Below are 18,897 nucleotides of genomic sequence, written 5' to 3'. Positions count from 1 at the left end.
TTTACCTTATTTCCAAGATAGGAGTGAGGTAGAGATTGAGCCTTTTTACTTCCACATGGCCAACTCCAAAGTGTGTCTGTGTATGGTGGATGTGGGGAGAGAAAAAAAGCCACAGATACATTCCAAATTGCCAGGCTGATTTTTTTCCTCTTGTGATTTTTATTTATATTCATATTATAAATTATATTTTTAAATAATTGTAGAAAAAAGTATATGTAAAATAACAAAGAAAGTCATTCACAGCCATGCTACTATTAAATATAAATTATTGCCGTTTTCTTCTCTTGTCTTGAAGTTTCCTTCTATATTTGTTCTGATTTATAAGAGATGCTTCAGTAGCATTCTCTTATACTTTAGAGTTAGAATTTGCCCTGCATATATTGAGTGCCATTTGTCTTGAGTCTCTGTTTCATGTTAAAAACCCGAAAAAACCATTGTCATCAAGTCTGTCCCCGCTCAGCAACCCTGTAGGACATGTGTACATGTCTCCTTTCTAAATTACAATTGCTTGAAGTAGAAACATGTCTCACTCATTTCTGTATCTTCAGCACCTAACACAATATTTGACCAAAAATAATATTATTAAACTGGGAAATGATTGGCAGTTCTAATTGTCCACCAAAATTAAAATTGCCTGTGCCTGCCAAAATTTGAAACTCCCACCAACCTATGTTAGTCATGTCTACCAGAAAACCAAACCTGATTCCAATTCATGGTGACCCTATGAGACAGAGTAGCAGCCTTGCCCCACAGGGTTTCCAAGGCTGTAATCTTTACAGAAGCAGACTGCCACATCTTTTTCCCTCAGAGTGGCTGGTGGATTTGAACCGCCAACCTTCCGGTTAGCAGGTGAACGCTTTAACCACTGCACCACCAGAGCTCCTTCTATTTATGTTAGTGCTATACATTAAAAATAAATTATAACCTAAAACTATTTTAAAGAATTTCATAACATGGAGGAACCTGGAAGGCATTATGCTGAGTGAAATTAGTCAGAGGCAAAAGGACAAATATTGTATAAGACCACTATTATAAGATCTTGAGAAATAGTAAAAACTGAGAAGAACACATACTTTTGTGGTTACGGGGGGGAGGGAGGGAGGGAGGGAGAGGGTTTTTTATTGATTAATCAGTGGATAAGAACTGCTTTAGGTGAAGGGAAGGACAACACTCAATACATGGGAAGGTCAGCTCAACTGGACTGGGCCAAAAGCAAAGAAGTTTCCGGGATAAAATGAATGCTTCAAAGGTCAGCGGAGCAAGGGCGGGGCTCTGGGGACCATGGTTTGCAGGGACTTCTAAGTCAATTGGCAAAATAATTCTATTATGAAAACATTCTGCATCCCACTTTGAAATGTGGCGTCTGGGGTCTTAAATGCTAACAAGCGGCCATCTAAGATGCATCAATTGGTCTCAACCCACCTGGAGCAAAGGAAAATGAAGAACACCAAGGTCACGCAACAACTAAGAGCCCAAGAGACAGAAAGGGCCACATGAACCAGAGACCTACATCATCCTGAGACCAGAAGAACTAGTTGGTGCCCGGCCACAATCGATGACTGCCCTGACAGGGAGCACAACAGAGAACTCCTGAGGGAGCAGGAGATCAGTGGGATGCAGACCCCAAATTCTCATAAAAAGACCATACTTAATGGTCTGACTGAGACTAGAGGAGTCCCGGCGGCCATGGTCCCCAGACCTTCTGTTGGCACAGGACAGGAACCATCCCCGAAGACAACTCATCAGACATGAAAGGGACTGGTCAGTGGGTGGGAGAGAGATGCTGATGAAGAGTGAGCTAATTATATCAGGTGGACACTTGAGATTGTGTTGGCATCTCTTGTCTGGAGGGGGGATGGGAGGATAGAGAGAGAGGGAAGCTGGCAAAATTGTCACGAAAGGAGAGACTGAAAGGGCTGACTCAATAGGGGGAGAGCAAGTGGGAGTACGGAGTAAGATGTATGTAAACTTATATGTGACAGACTGATTGGATTTGTAAACGTTCACTTGGAGCTTAATAAAAGTTAATAAAAAAAAATATTTTAAAGAACTTATTCCCCTGAAACCCAGATATTCCTGCAACCTTTTAATGATCAAAGAAAGACTGCTTTGCTAAGAAATGTACATTTTAAAAGAAATGACAACTGTGATTTTTTACCTCCCCCCCAGATTTTGGACTGGTTTGTACAGATATGTTTGGCCCTGAAACATGTACACGATAGAAAAATTCTTCATCGAGACATAAAATCACAGGTATGCTTATTTTATCACTAATTACTTCTAAATGTCTAAGGACCTGGGGTCTGCGTTGCCTTGGGCTGCGAAGTTTTGTTCTTTCTTTACTTTGCCACCTTCACTATAATTCTGGAAACCCTCTGCAGCCACATCCTGTGGTAGGCCTTCTGATTACTTCCCGTGTCTTCTTCTTTCTTGGTTTACTGCCCCGTTATGATGGAACAAACCCAAAAAATGGGTGCGTGGAATATACTCCAAGATGCATTTTTTTTTTATTTTTTAATTTTATTATGCTTCAGGGGGAAGTTTACAGCACAAATTAGTTTCTCATTCAGAAATTTATACACAAATCGTTTTGTGATATTGGTTGCAATCCCCACGGTATGTCAACACTCTCCCACTTTCCACCCTGGGTTCCCCATGTCTGTTCATCCAACTTTTCTGTCCCTTCCTGCCCTCTTGTCTTTGCTTTTGGGCAGGTGTTGCCCATTTGGTCTCGTATACTTGATTGAACTAAGAAGCACATTCCTCACGTGTATTATAGTCTGTTTTATAGGCCTTCGTGGACTTCAGCAGTGGCTTCAGCTCTGCGTTAGCAGGGTGTCCGAGGGCCATAGTCTTGGGGATTCCTCCAGTCTCTGTCAGACCAATATGTCTGGCCTTTTTTGTAAATTTGGATTTTGCTCTACATTTTTCTCACACTGTGTTTAGGACCCTTAATTGTGATCCCTGTCAGAGCAGTTGGTGCCAGTAGCCAGGCACCATCTTCTGTGCTCAGGCTGGTGGAGGCCGCGGTTCAGGTGGTCTTTCCATCCTTTGGACTGATATTTTCCTTGTGTCTTTGGTTGTTTGCATTCACCTTTGTTCTATACGGGATGGTACCAGTAGATGTATCTATCTTGGCTGCTCATAAGCTTTTAAGACCCCAGACGCTACTCACCAAAGTAGGATGTAGAACATTTTCTTTGAGCCAAGTTATGCCAGTTGACCTACATGTCCCTCGAGACCATGGTCCCCAGCCCTCAGCCCCAGTAATTCGTTCTCTCAAGGTGTTTGGATGTTTCTGAGAATCTTCGATGACTTTGCATTGGTTGAATTGTGCTGACTTCCCCTACATTATGTGTTGTCTTTCCCTTCACCAAAGTTAACACTCATCTACTATCTAGTTAGTGATTTCCTCTCCCCTCCCTGATAACCATCAAAGATTGTTTTTTTTCTGCGTGTAAATCTTTTCTTAAGTTTTTGTAACAGAGGTCTCATACAGTATTTCCTTTTGTGATTGACTTATTTTATTCAGCATAATGCCCTCCAGATTCATCCATGTTGTGAGATTTTTCTCGGTTTCATCATTGTTCTTTATCATTGCATAGTGTTCCATTGTGTATATGTACCATAATTTGTTTATCCATTCATCTGTTGATGGGCACTTAGGTTGTTTCCATTTTTTAGCTATTGTGAATAATGCTGCAATAAACATGGGTGTGTCCAAGATATATTTTTGGGGGGTTTTGCATGTCTGAAGGTGTCTTTTTTCCATTTTTTCACTTTAATGATAATTTGGATATAAACTTATAGGTTAGACATTGCTTTTCTACAGGATTTTGAAGATGTTGGCTCATTTGTCTTCTGGATTCTTTTCTTCCTTTTTTAGGAATTTAAAGCCATTATGATTTCTTATTTTTGTCTCTAGTGTTGACTTGGTGAGGTTCAGTTATCATTGTACTGTGTGTACTTTTGATCTGAGGATGTATGTTTCCTCATTTCTGGAAAAAGTTCAGCTGTATTTTATCAGATGTTGCTTCTCTGTGTCTACCTTCATGGTCTTTTTCTGGATCTCCTTTTAGACATATTAGAACTTCTTGACCTATTCCTTCAAGGATCTCATTTGCTCTTTCATATTTTATCTCTTTGTCTCTCTGTTGCATTGTAGGTGAATTCCTCAACCTGACTTCTCATACACAAAATCCCTTTTCAACTTTGTGTAAATTAGTGTTTATCCCATCTGTGTACCCTTTTATTGTAATGACTACTTTTTCTCTCCAAGATTTCTAATTTTTTTACATATTGCTTATGTTTTTATTTATGCTTGGTTTTTGCTTCATAATTTCTTGTTCTTTTTAAATGGCTATTCCTTCATTTATCTCTTTCTGTAATTTTAAAGTTTTCGTTGGGCTTTTTGTAAAACTAATTCTATCTGGAGTGAATTGTTCAGATTATTGATTTTATTGGCTGTTTTTGTTCACATTAAATTTCCTCCTGTGTTAGGGTTTTTTTTTTTTTTTAAACACAGGTTCACCCTTAGAGGTTTCATGGCTGCCTCACTTGGGCCCTCTGGGTTCCTACAGTGGGGACTGCAGAGGGGGGTTAGTTTCTGGTGTCAGCACTATGTGTCTGTTTGTTTATTTACCTCCCTAGGCTTGCAGCTTTCTACAAAGCCGTGAGCCCAGGATGAGGAGTGGGAAGGAAAGGAACTATGATTGCTAACTCTATACCCCCGTCTTTCCTGCCCTGAACAGTACACGCCATCTAATCCTATTTTACTGCATCTAATTCCATCTCATCTAATTCCTGACTTAAGTCTCCTCAGTGATATGGGGTTTCGTTTAGTTCTTGTTCCTTCGCAAACCCCTGGCTTCTACTGTATCATAGAGCTTTGAAGTTTTATATTTTGAATGGAAAATAGTTGGATAAATTATTGGAAAAATTTAAGACTAATTTGTTACATTTAGGCTAGTCAGGAATTTATACAGTTTTATTTTTAGGGGGAGGAGATCTAATTTCATTTTTTTAAAAAGCTATATGCAGATATAGTTCACATACCATAAAATTCACTCATTTAAAAAGTGCAGGTTAGTAATTTTTAGTATATCCGTGGAGCTGAGAAACCATCACCACTGTTGAATTCCAGAACATTTTCGTGATTCCAAAAAGAAAACCTGTATCCAGTAGCCGTAACCGTCCCATTTTCCCCACCCTGAGACCTTGGTAACCACTACTCAACTTTTTATCTCTATGAATTAGCATATTCTGGACATTTTCTGTAAGTAAATGTGCCTTTGTCCATTTTTAAATTGGGTTCTTTGTCTTTCTGTTGTTGAATTGTAAGAGTTCTTTGTATATTCTGGATGCAAGTCTCTTGTCAGATATGTAATTTGCAAATATTTTCTCCCATTCTGTGAGTTTTTTTTTTTTCTTTTCATTTTCTCAGTGGTGGCGTTGTTGCGCAGTTTTTAATTTTAATGAAGTCCAGTTTCTTTTTCTTTTGTCATTTATGCTTTTGGTAACATATCTTAGAAGCATTGCCTAATCTGAGGGCACAAAGATTAACTCCTGTGTTATTTTCTAGAAGTTTTCTAAGCTTAATTCCTACATTTAGGTCTGATCCATTTTGAGTTAAGTTTTCTGTGTGGTACGAGATAGGGGTTTAAATTTGTTACTTGTGTGTGGGTATCTTTTGAACTGGATTCATTTTTATGAAAAAAGTTGTTGACTCAAAACTGAACTGTAACATACTTCTGTTTCGTTCTGTCTTTTACAGAACATATTTCTAACCAAAGATGGGACAGTACAACTTGGCGATTTTGGAATTGCTAGAGTTCTTAATAGGTAATATATCTATTATAAACTTTGCATAGATGTAATGGCTTCAGTTAAATTTTAATTCATGATAATGCATATCCGATCATTTTATAATATCTCCTCAGCTTCTGAAGCTTTTATAATAATTCTCTTTTTCTTCTAGCACTGTTGAGCTGGCTCGCACTTGCATAGGGACCCCATACTACCTGTCACCTGAAATCTGTGAAAATAAACCTTATAATAATAAAAGGTATTTAAAATGATATTCATTGTATGATGTATTTGTCTTTAAAGCATTCTCTATTATACTGTATTTATTAACCTTCAGAATAGTATTGTAGCATCAATAATATACATATGCATATTACTATGTATAAATAAATATGTAAATGTAACTATATATACTATATATAATGTTTATGCATATGTAAGTATATATGTAAATGTATAAAACACCAAAAACCAAACCCGTTGCCATCAAGTTGGTTCCAACTCCTAGTGACCCTGTATGACAGAGTAGAACTGCCCCATATGGTTTCCAAGGAGTGCCTGGTGGAGTCGAACTGCCGACCTTTTGGTTAGCAGCTGTAGGTTTTAACCACTATGCTACCAGGGTTTCCATGTGAATGTATAACACATGTAAATATGTGTGTGTGTATATGTTTTAGTATATGGCAGGGGAAAGAAGGAACCATAGAATTGTGTTATTATTTAAGTCATAATTAAGCCCTGGTGGTGTAGTGGTCAAGAGCTCGGCTGCTAACCAAAAGCTTAGCTATTCTAATCCACCAGCCACTCTTTGGAAACCCTATGAGACAGTTCTGCTCTGTCCTATGGGGTTGCTATGAGTCAGAATTGATTCGATAGCAATGGGTTTGTTTTTATAAGTCGTTATTGGAAATTAAAGCACTTTCTTTAGTTTTTCTCTTTGTAATTGTCACTTCCTAGTGACTATATAAAAGCTAGCATTTATTGTATGCTCAGTATATTCAAGGCACTGTTTTGAATGCTCTGTTTTAAACCTTACATTAACCTTGTGAGATGCAGGTATTAACCATTCCTCCTTTCCTTATAAGGAAGCCATGTGTGGAAAGAGGTAGAGTTAACTTCCTTGAAGTCCCTAAGCCTAGTAAGTGGTGGAATCAGTGTCCAAACTAAGCAGTCTGACCCCCAGTCCCATATTCCTAATCATTCAAGTATGCTGTGGCTAACAGATTGTAATATGGGAGTAGTAAGAGGGATCTTGCCATTGAATTCCAGTTATCCTTTATCTCACTCGAATTGAAAAATCCAAAAAAAATTGGTCTTAATTTTGAAGGAACTCACATAAGCTGAAAGGAAGAAAGCAGTAATGTCAGTAGTGCATATATTCATGGTTGCTGCCTCCTCCTCTTCTTTTTTTGAGGGTGGAGGAAGAGGTGTATTTCAAACCTGAGAAGCACAGGCCGAGGATATGATTCTAGCAATGTATTGTTTTAATCAATTTTGATTACAGTGCAAAGATCAGTGTAGTTCATGGGATTTATCACTAGTGAATATCCTAAAGGATAGCAGCATTTCCTTTGAGCTAGTGTAATTTTACATTTTAACGATATTTTTGTGTCTCTTATGGATAAGTCAACTTTAAAAATATCAGGCTTTAAGTTAGATATAGGTTTATTTATCCTTTGGGGAATTTTAGATACAATTAATTTGGGGGTAAAGTGTTTTGAAAAAGGAAATGGGGGAAAAAATGTAATGGGTGAGCATCACTGATTATACTGATTAAAATGCATATTTTCCAAATGCAAGATTCTAAAATGTTATTAGGGTCATTAGTTTAATGTTTATGTTATCCTATGTGGTTTGTAACATGTACAGATTACTGAAAAAACCAATAAAACCAAACCCCTTGCCGCTGAGTCAATTCCAACTCACAGCAACCCTGCAGGACAGAGTAGAACTACCCCGTAGAGTTTCCAGGGAGCACCTGGTGGATTTGAACTGCTGACCTTTTGGTTAGCAGCCACAGCTCTTAACCACTGTGCCACCAGGGTTTCCAGTTACTGAGTAGCTTAATTATATTTAAAAAAATTTTTCCAGTTGAACTTCAAAGTTATATTTTTGGGGTTACAAAGTTTATATGTTTAGATCGTAAGAGTTTAGATGAAGGGAACCTTAGGATTTCAAGAATGGGTTTTAGTCTTTTCAAAAAGTTTGACTTTGAGGAGTCGTAGTGCTTGCTTTCTTTGACTTCTGAGGAACCATAGCTCTGAACTCTGATGAGTCTTTTTTTTCCTTAAAATAGAAGTAGCTTTATTATTTTTTCTGATTATAAAAATACTTATTTTAAAATATAAGGGAGAGGAGGAGAGACCTTGTATAAAGAAGGTAAAGTAAATAAGTTTTTAAAGTAGGGTTAAATTAATATATTTACTCTTTCATAATATTTCAGTTGCTATCACAGGTTTATTTCATGCCAGTTTTAGTAAATTGCTGTTCATGTACCTTAAAGCATATTTTTCTAATATGATTTTTTAAATATATGGCATTATGAAAATTGAATAAAGCTGTTTGACTTTTGCTAAATAAAAATTAAGCTTCTTTAATGAAACTTTAAAATAATTGCTTGACCAACCATCATTTTTCTAATGTGGAACAGCTGCTTTTGTTATTTGGTTGTGGTCCAGATTTTGAGTTTTAAAGGAAATGTTATATAGAATGCGTATTTTTTCCCAAGCATTTTCATGTTGCTTTTAGTTTCTTTTAAATTAAAAAAAAATTAAAAAGTAAATTCTGATACTTAGGAAATTTCTCGTTTTTCTCTTCTTTAGTGACATTTGGGCTTTAGGGTGTGTCCTTTATGAGATGTGTACACTTAAACATGCAGTAAGTATAAGTTTCTGAAGTATTAGAAAATTACTTATATCCAAAAGTATCTATAATATTTTTATTATTTTTAATTATATGTCATCTTTCAGATAACCCTCTAGTATGATAAATTCTTCTAAGGTAGCTTTTAAATTTCTCCTCTCTTTTATAAAGCCTGAACTTAAAATGATTTTCCGTTAACATATGTGCATGTGTCATATATACATGTTATGTTTGTTATTATTATGCGTATTTCATATTTTTTCCATAAAATTATTTCTAAAGGCAGGTTTAGAAAGTTAAATCTCCTTAAAGTTAAATTCATCTACTATGAATTTTTAAGTTTTAGTTTGGAAATTTTATTAGTTTCATTTTGGCAAATTCTGTGAAAACATCCAAATTATTTGAGTTTGGAATTGAAATTATTTAAGTAAGTTCGTCCAACGTATTCACTGAGGGATTTTGTCATTTTAAACACTCTCTAATTCAGAGGAATTAAAATTTTCACTTTTGAAGTTATTTGAGGTAGCATATTAACACATCAAGGAGTGAGAATTTTTGTTCTCAGTAAGTTGAGTCTAAATTCTGCTTAAAAATGTGCTTCTCCGCTGGTTAAAACAATATTTTCATTACAGAAAATTTTAGAAAATACATAAAAATATGAAGAAGTGAATAAAAGCTGAACAGTTCGTCTAACCAAATGACTCCTTGCAATATTTTGTTGTTTTCTTCTAGGCTTTATTTAGGCTTGTTTATAGAATATTTTTTTTTCCAAAAGTTTGATTAGACCGTATAAACAGTTATATAGCCTTTCTTTTATTGCTGTCTCCTTAAAGTTAAATTCATCTACTGTGAATTTTTAAGTTTTAGTTTGGAAATTTTATTAGTTTCATTTTGGCAAATTCTGTGAAAACATCCAAATTATTTGAGTGTTTTTTATAAGTATTTTTTCTTGTCATGCTTGTTAATGGTTGTATACTCTTCTACCGTATTCCTCGGATTTTATTTTTCTTCCTTAAGTATAAAAAAACATACAGACTGCCAAAGTGATGTGGGGTGGTGGTTATTAGAAATGTCTTTGAAGGACTTGGTCAGGTTTTCTGTGACGGTTGTTTTAGGTCTAAACCAGCGTACCCTTTTTGTTTTTTCCCCCATCTTCTGACCTACATTGTTCTATCACCATTGCTTCTGTGTTTTGGAATTGTCTACTCTTAAATGGTCAGGTTAAATGATATACTTCAGCACTCTTTATTTATAAGAGCTTGTCCACTGAGAGATAAATGAAAATTCACTGGAGTCAAAGAATAAAGAACCAGATGTTTTTACATTTAGAATTCCTTTTTAGCTGCCTAGATACTTCTAGAAGATCGAATTGTACACAGATTTTTATAAATTGTAGTTACATAATTAAAATGTGCTAGGAAGAGCTTACCACTTAACAGAACTCTTATAATCTATATAACCACTTTTATAATCGATATAATTTAAAGCATGCTTTGCCTTCTTAATGTAGTACTCAACTGTTTAAACCGTTTTAGCAAAACAGTCAAAAACTTAATTTTACTTTCTTTCAAAATGAAATCATTAGATTTTAAACTGCCTCACCTCTGTTTTCTTTTGATTTCAGTTATAGTTTATATTGGGTTTCATCCTACAATACATATTCCAGTAGATGTAGCTTGTATTCCCCCTCAGGATATTTTCCACCTTGCTGATTACATGGCTTTTAGGAGCATAACACACACAAGATAATAATAACGAACAGAGGAAAGTAATACAGAGAATTACTGTTTTTATGTATTGTATTTCCCCCAGTACTTTTAGTTCTGTAGTTAATTTCTTGTTTTAGTTATTACACCAGGGGCATTTTATTTTATGAAGACTGATACTCTCTTTGGAATATGTTAATAGATAACCAAGTGAACCTTGCTCTAGAGAACATATTGTGATTAAAATATTGGAAGAGGATTATATTGACAGGAAAAGAACTAGTTCTCTTTGCTCTCAATTTATGTATGTTTCATGTATGTTAATTTATTTTCTGGATTTTAGTTTGAAGCTGGCAATATGAAAAACCTGGTACTGAAGATAATATCTGGATCTTTTCCACCTGTATCTTTAAATTACTCTTATGATCTCCGCAATTTGCTGTCTCAGTTATTTAAAAGAAATCCTAGGGATAGACCATCAGTCAACTCCATATTGGAGAAAGGTTTTATAGCCAAGCGCATTGAAAAGTTTCTCTCACCTCAGGTATGCTTTTTTTTTTAATTAGAATTTAACTTTAGGGTATGCTGTTTAGGAGATGCTAACCCTTTTGAAGGGCAGAACATCAGAACCTTGGAGGGATAGACTGCCTTTTTCAGACAACACTGGGGTTACTTTCCTTTCTGATAAACCCTTCCCCTACCTATTTGCTTTCCAGTTGTGAATCATTCCTCTGTCTCTTGGGTTTCTGACTGTAAAATTATGAAATCTTTCTGTGCCTCACTTTCTGTACATCTGAACAATAGGTATTATAAATATATTTATATCATAAGGTTGTTATGAAAATTAAGTGATAATGTATGTAATCCCTAATATATAATAAGTGTTCAAGATATTCAATATCAATATATCAACATATCCTATTATAGGTATAACTATAGTAATCTAATAAGAAAATATTTGGAAACCGTTGTTCTGCAAGCTTTTATATATACATATTGTAGATGACTGGCTCATATTTTTTCTCTAGAACTTGCATAGAGGTACATAATAAATACTGGTTGAGTTAAATTGAATTTTAATTTGAACAGGATTTATAAGAAATCTATATCAAACCTTTAAAGTGTAAGTTATTCATACAAATGTGATCAACTGAGATTCAAATTATTTCATGTTTCTGTTTAGTGTGGCCTTTGCTGATTTAACTGATCACTATGAAATGCTTCCGTAAATACGATATCTAGTAAAATCATAGTCTTGTTACTTTCATATGTTGTGGGAGAAGAACGACGCGTCATATCCTGACTTAACAGAAAATTCATCTAAACAATTGCTCTTTGGAACACAGAGATGTGGATTTAACTGTTACTACCAGGAGAATATATTAGTAAAACAGCCAGTCAGAATTTGAAGGTTAAAAGTTACTTGTGTAGGACATGGCAACAGCCTCTGAAACGTGGGTGCTTCACAAGACTTCTTATTGTAAATAACATTTGCAAGGACAGCTTTATGGTGCAATACACTCTTGCTTTTTGGCAGCTACCAGAGAACAAAGAATGGCTTCTTTTTATCTTGCTGAACCCTCTCTCCCCAATACAAGCTGTTAGGACATACAGTTTCAAGGCTGAAGCATTAGAATTCAACTAGCTAGCAAAGAAAGAGAAACAATTAAAGTCTGACATACTCAAAACTTAAAGTATGGGGGAAAAAAAGAGCAGATTGTGATTATTAACAATGGCGTATTTCACATTAGATGTTTAGTATATACATGTTCCCTCATTATTATAACACCACTTAGATTTACTTTTTTTTTTTATTGACTTTTATTAAGCTTCAAGTGAACGTTTACAAATCCAATCAGTCTGTCACATATAAGTTTACATACATCTTACTCCGTACTCCCACTTGCTCTCCCCCACTGAGTCAGCCCTTTCAGTCTCTCCTTTCGTGACAATCCTGCCAGCTTCCCTCTCTCTCTATCCTCCCATCCCCCCTCCAGACAAGAGATGCCAACACAATCTCAAGTGTCCACCTGGTACAATTAGCTCACTCTTCATCAGCATCTCTCTCCCACCCACTGACCAGTCCCCTTCATGTCTGATGAGTTGTCTTTGGGGATGGTTCCTGTCCTGTGCCAACAGATGGTTTACTTTTTAATGAAAACTTTTTTATCTTCTTAAGATTTATTTTCTACTATGTATAATATGTATTTAGTATCCAGGTGAGAAAGTTTGTGATACTTTTTTTTTTTTTAATTTTTATTGTGCTTTAAGTAAAAGTTTACAGATCAAGTCAGTCTTTCACACAAAAACTTATATACACCTTGCTACATACTCTCAATTGCTCTCCCCCTAATGAGACAGCCCGCTCCCTCCCTCCACTCTCTCTTTTCGTGTCCATTTTGCCAGCTTCTAACTCCCTCTACCTTCTCATCTCCCCTCCAGGGAGGAGATGCCAACATAGTCTCAAGTGTTCACCTGATCCAAGAAGCTCACTCCTCACCAGAATCCATCTCCAACCCATTGTCCAGTCCAATTCCTCTCTGAAGAGTTGGCTTTGGGAATGGTTCCTGTCTTGGGCCAACAGAAGGTCTGGGGGTCATGACCACCAGGGTCATTCTAGTCTCAGTCAGACCATTAAGTCTGGTCTTTTTATGAGAATTTTTGGGTCCGCATCCCACTACTCACCTGCTCCCTCAGGGGTTCTCTGTTGTGTTCCCTGTCAGGGCAGTCATCGGTTGTAGCTGGGCACCATCTAGCTCTTCTGGTCTCAGGCGGATGTAGTCTCTGGTTCATGTGGCCCTTTCTGTCTCTTGGCCTTGTAATTACCTTCTGTCCTTGGTGTTCTTCATTCTCCTTTGATCCAGGTGGGTTGAGACCAATTGATGCATCTTAGATGGCTGCTTGCTAGCATTTAAGACCCCAGACGCCTCTCTCCAAGGTGGGATGCAGAATGTTTTCTTAATAGATTTTATTATACCAGTTGACTTAGATGTCCCCTGAAACCATGGTTTCCAAACCCCCACCCCTCCTACACTGGCTTTTGAAACATTCAGTTTATTCAGGAAACTTCTTTGCTTTTGGTTTAGCCCAGTTGTACTGACCTCGCCTGTATTGTATGTTCTCTTTCCCGTAACCTAAAATAGTTCTTATTTACTATCTAGTTAGAGAATACCCCTCTCCCACCTTCCTTCCCTACCCCATCTCGTAACCATCAAAGAATAATTTCTTCTCTGTTTAAACTGTTTCTCAAGCTCTTACGATAGCGGTCTTATACAATATTTGTCCTTTTACAGCTGACTAATTTACTCAGCATAATGCCTTCCAGATTCCTCTATGTTATGAACTGTTTCACAGATTGATCACTGTTCCTTATCGATGTGTAGTATTCCATTGTGTGAATATACCATAATTTATTTATCCATTCATCTGTTGATGGGCACCTTGGTTGCTTCCATCTTTTTGCTATTGTAAACAGTGCTGCAGTAAACATGGGTGTGCATATATCTGTTCGTGTAAAGGCTCTTATTTCTCTAGGATATGTTCCAAGGAGTGGGATTGTTGGATCGTTTGGTAGTTTTATTTCTAGATTTTAAGAAAGCGCCAAATCAATTTCCAAAGTGGTTGTACCATTTTACATTCCCACCAACAGTGTATAAGTGTTCTGTTCTCTCCACAACCACTCCAACAGCTCTCCAACATTTATTATTGTGTGTTTTTTTGATTAATGTGAGCCTTGTTGGAGTGAGATGGAATCTCGTTGTAGTTTTGATTTGCATTTCTCTAGTGGCTAATGATTGTGAACGTTTCTTCATGTATCTGTTAGCTACCTGAATGTCTTCTTTAGTGAAGTGTCTGTTCATAACTTGTGCCCATTTTTTAGTTGGGTTATTTGTCTTTTTGCAGTTGGGTTTTTGCAGTATCATGTAGATTTTAGAGATCAGGTGCTGATCGGACATATCATACCTAAAACCTTTTTCCCAGTCTGTAGGTAATCTTTTTACTCTTTTGGTGAAGTCTTTGGATGAGCATAGGTGTTTGATTTTTAGGAGCTCCCAGTTATCTAGTTTTTCTTCTGCATTGTTAGTAATGTTTTGTATACTGTTTATGTCATGTATTAGGGCTCCTAACATTGTTCCTATTTTTTCTTCCATGATCTTTATCGTTTCAGTTTTTATATTTAGGTCTTTGATCCATTTTGAGTTAGTTTTTGTGTATGATGTGAGGTATGGGTCTTGTTTCATTTTTTTGCAAATGGATATCCAGTTATGCCAGCACCATTTGTTAAAAAGACTGCCTTTTCCCCATTTAACTGACTTTGGGCCTTTGTTAAATATCAGCTGCTCCTGTGTGGATGGATTTATGTCTGGATTCTCAGTTCTCTTCCATTGGTCTGTGTATCTCTTGTTGTACCAGTACCAAGCTGTTTTGACTACTGTGGTGGTATAATAGGTTCTAAAATAAGGTAGAGTAAGGCCTCCCATTTTGTTCTTTTTCAGTAATGCTTTACTTATCCAGGGCCTCTTTCCCTTCATATGAAGTTGGTGATTTGTTTCTCCATCTCTTTAAAAAATGTCATTGGAATTTGGATCAGAATTGCATTATAAAGGTATAGAGCACTTTTGGTAGAATAGACATTTTTATAATGTTAAGTATTCCTATCCATGAGCAAGGTATGTTTTTCCACTTATGTAGGTCTCTTTTGGTTTCTTGCAGAAGTGTATTGTAGTTTTCTTTGTATAAGTCTTTTCCATCTCTGGTAAGATTTATTCCTAAGTATTTTATCTTCTTGGGGACTACTGTAAATGATATTGATTTGGTGATTTCCTCTTCGATGTTCTTTTTGTTGGTGTAGAGGAATCCAGATGATTTTTGTATGTTTATCTTGTATCCCGATACTCTGCTGAACTCTTCTATTAAGTTTCAGTAGTTTTCTTGAGGGTTCCTTAGGGTTTTCTGTGTATAAGATCATGTCATCTGCAGAGATACTTTTACTTCTTCCTTACCAATCTGGATACTCTTAATTTCTCTATCTAGCCTAATTGTTCTGGCTAGGACCTCCAACACAATGTTGAATAAGAGCAGTGATAAAGGGCATCTTTGTGTGGTTCCTGATCTGAAGGGGAATGCTTTCAGGCTCTCTCCATTTAGGATGATGTTGGCTGTTGGCTTTGTATAAACGCCCTTTATTATGTTGAGGAATTTTCCTTCTATTCCTATTTTAATGAGCGTTTTTATCATGAATGGGTGTTGAACTTTGTCAAATGCCTTTTCTGCATTATTGGATAAAATCATGTGATTCTTTTGTTTTATTTATGTGATGAATTACATTAATTGTTTTTCTAGTGTTGAATCATGCATACCTGCTATGAATTCCACTTGGTCATGGTGAATTATTTTTTTGATATGTTGTTGAATTCTATTGGCTAGAATTTTGTTCAGGATTTTTGCATCTCAGTTCATGAGAGATATAGGTCTGTAATTTTCCTTAATTGTGGTGTCTTTACCTGGTTTTGGTATCAGGGATGTCGTGACTTCATAGAATGAGTTTGGGAGTATTCCGTCCTTTTCTGTGCTCAGAAATACGTTTAGTAGTAGTGGTGTTAACTCTTCTCTGAAAGTTCGGTAGAACTCTGCAGTGAAACCGTCCGGACCAGGGCTTTTTTTGGTTGGGAGTTTTTTGATTACCTTTCAATCTCTTCTTTTATTATGGGTCTATTTAGTTGTTCTACCTCTGTTTGTGTTAAGTTTAGGTAGGTAGTATGTTTCTAGGAATTCATCCGTTTCTTCTAGGTTTTCAGATTCGTTAGACTACGGTTTTTCATAGTATTCTGATATGACTCTTTTAATTTCAGTTGGGTCTGTTGTAATATCAGTCATCTCATTTCTTATTTGGGTTATTTGCTTCCTCTCTTTGTTTTGTCAGTTTGGCCAGTGGTTTATCAATTTTGTTTGATTTTTTCAAAGAACCAACTTTTGGTCTTGTTAATTCTTTCAATTGTTTTTCTGCTTTCTATTTCATTTAGTTCAGCTCTAATTTTTATGATTTGTTTTCTTCTGGTGTCTGTGGGTTTCTTTTATTGCTCTCTATTTGTTCAAGTTGTAGGGATAATTCTTTGATTTTGGCCCTTTCTTCTTTTTTGGGTGTGTGCACTTATTGATATAAATTGACCTCTGAGCGGTGCTTTCTCTGTGTCCCAAAGGTTCTGATAGGAAGTGTTTTCATTCTCAGGATTCTATGAATTTCTTTATTCCATCCTTAATGTCTTCTATAATCCAGTGTTTTTTGAGCAGAGTATTGTTCAGTTTCCAAGTGTTAGATTTCTTTTCCCTGCTTTTTCTGTTACTGATTTCTACTTTTATGGCCTTATGGTCAGAGAAGATTCTTTGTAATATTTCAGTGTTTTGGATTCTGCTAAGGCTTGCTTTATGACCTAATATGTGGCTGAATCTGGAGATTGTTCCATGTGCATTGGAAAAGAAAGTATACTTGTCTCCTCTTGGGTGGAGTGCTCTATATAGGTCTATGAGGTCAAGTTGGTTGATTGTGGCATTTAGATCTTCCGTGTCTTTATTGAGCTTCTTTCTGGATATCCTGTCCTTCACTGAAAGTGGTGTGTTGAAGTCTCCTGCTATTATTGTGGAGCTGTGTATCTCACTTTTCAATGCTGTTAGAGTTTGTTTTATGTATCTTGCAGCGCTGTCATTGGGTGCATAAATATTTAATATGTTTATATCTTCTCGGTATATTGTCCCTTTAATCATTATATGGTGTCTTTCCTTATCCTTTATGGTGGATTTAACTTTAAAGCCTATTTTGTCAGAAGTTAATATAGCCACTGCTGCTCTTTTTTGATTGTTGTTTGCTTGATATATATTTTTCCATCCTTTGAGTTGTAGCTTGTTTGGGTCTCTAAGGTGTGTCTCCTGTAGGCAGCATATAGATGGATTGTGTTTTTTAATCCATTCTGCCATTCTTTGTCTCTTTATTGGTGCGTTTAGTTCATTTACATTCAGCGTAATTATGGATAGGTATGAATTTACTGCTATCATTTTGATGTCTTTTTTTTGTGTTTTGTTGACAGTTTTTCCTACTTAATTTTATGTGCTGGGTAGATTATCTTTGTATATTGTCCTTTCCTCATATTCATTGTTGTTGATTTTGTTTCTGCTGAGTCTCTATTTTTTTCTTACATTTTATTTTGATGAGTAGGATAGTTTGTCTCCTTTGTGGTTACCGTATTATTTACCCTTGTTTTTCAGAATTTAAACCTAACTTTTATTTCTTTGTATTGCCGTATTTTCCTCTCCGTATAGAAGACCTATGATTACATTTCTTAGTCTCTCTTTATTTCATTTTAATGTTGTTTTCTTTTATGTAATAACATCGCTGTTACCCTGTTTTGAGCTTTTTTTTTTTTTTAATCTTGCTTTGTTTTTTTGATTTCCCTGTCTGGGTTGACTTCTGATGGCTCTGCCCATTGTTCTAGTCTTGGGTTGATACCTGATATTATTGATTTTTTAACCAAACAACTCCTGTTAGTATTTCTTGTAATTTTGGTTTGATTTTTATGAATTCCCTAAACTTCTCTTTATCTGGAAATGTCCTGATTTCACCTTCATTTTTAAGAGACAGTTTTGCTGTATGTATGATTCTTGGCTGGCAAGTTTTTTCCTTCAATTTTTTAAAGAAGTCATCCCATTGCCTTCTTGCCTGTATGGTTTCTGCCGAGTAGTCTGAGCTTATTCTTATTGGCTCTCCTTTGTAGGTGACTTTTCGTTTATCCCTAGCTGCTCTTAAAATTCTCTCTTTATCTTTGGTTTTGGCAAGTTTGATTATAATATGTCTTGGTGACCTTCTTTTAACATCTACCTTATGTAGAGTTTGATGAGCATCTTGGATAGGTATCTTCTCATCTTTCACGATATCAGGGAAGTTTTCTGCCAACAAATCTTCCACAATTCTCTCTGTATTTTCTCTTATCCCTCCCTGTTCTGGTACTCCAGTCACACATAGGTTATTTCTGTTGATAGAGTCCCACTTGATTCTTAAGGTTTCTTCATTTTTTTAAATTCTTTTATCTGATTTTTCTTCAAATATATTAGTGCCAAGTGATTTATCTTCGAGTTCAGAAATTCTAGCTTCTACTTGCTCAATTCTGCTTCTCTGACTTTTTATTGAGTTGTCTGCTTCTGTAATTTTATTGTTAATCTTCTGAATTTCTGATTGCTGTCTATGAATTTTTCCAGCTTATTAAATTTTTCATTATGTTCCTGAATAATGTTTCTAATTTCTTCATTTGCTTTATCTGTGTGTTCCTTGGCTTGTTCTACTTATTGCCCCATTTCTTTCCTGATGTCTTGAAGGGCTCTGTGTATTAAACTTCTCTATTCTACCTCTGGTAATTCCAGGAATGCACTTTCATCTAGAAGATCCCTGGGTTCTTTGTTTTGAGAGCTTGTTGAGGTGACCATGGTCTGTTTCTTTATGTGACTTGATATTGACTATTTTCTCCAAACCATCTAT

General features: G+C 35.9%; 1 protein-coding gene across 15 annotated transcripts in view; it reads left to right on the top strand.

The window, feature by feature from the left end:
* The window catches only part of NEK1 (NIMA related kinase 1), a 194,023-nt gene that overhangs the window by 23,446 nt on the left and 151,680 nt on the right, over positions 1 to 18,897 (top strand). For all 15 annotated transcript variants that reach the window (XR_007514724.1, XR_007514722.1, XR_007514725.1 and 12 more), the window contains 5 exons: positions 2,170 to 2,253; positions 5,774 to 5,841; positions 5,978 to 6,064; positions 8,628 to 8,682; positions 10,717 to 10,917. Coding sequence is in view for 11 of the 15 variants with exons in the window: in XM_049864808.1 (XP_049720765.1) it covers positions 2,170 to 2,253; positions 5,774 to 5,841; positions 5,978 to 6,064; positions 8,628 to 8,682; positions 10,717 to 10,917 (495 nt within the window). In the remaining 4 variants the exon portion in view is untranslated. The remainder of the gene's footprint in view (positions 1 to 2,169; positions 2,254 to 5,773; positions 5,842 to 5,977; positions 6,065 to 8,627; positions 8,683 to 10,716; positions 10,918 to 18,897) is intronic.

This window comes from Elephas maximus, chromosome 21 (genome assembly GCF_024166365.1).
Source record: "Elephas maximus indicus isolate mEleMax1 chromosome 21, mEleMax1 primary haplotype, whole genome shotgun sequence".
NCBI lineage: Eukaryota > Metazoa > Chordata > Mammalia > Proboscidea > Elephantidae > Elephas > Elephas maximus.
This window is presented reverse-complemented; position numbering and strand designations above follow the sequence as displayed.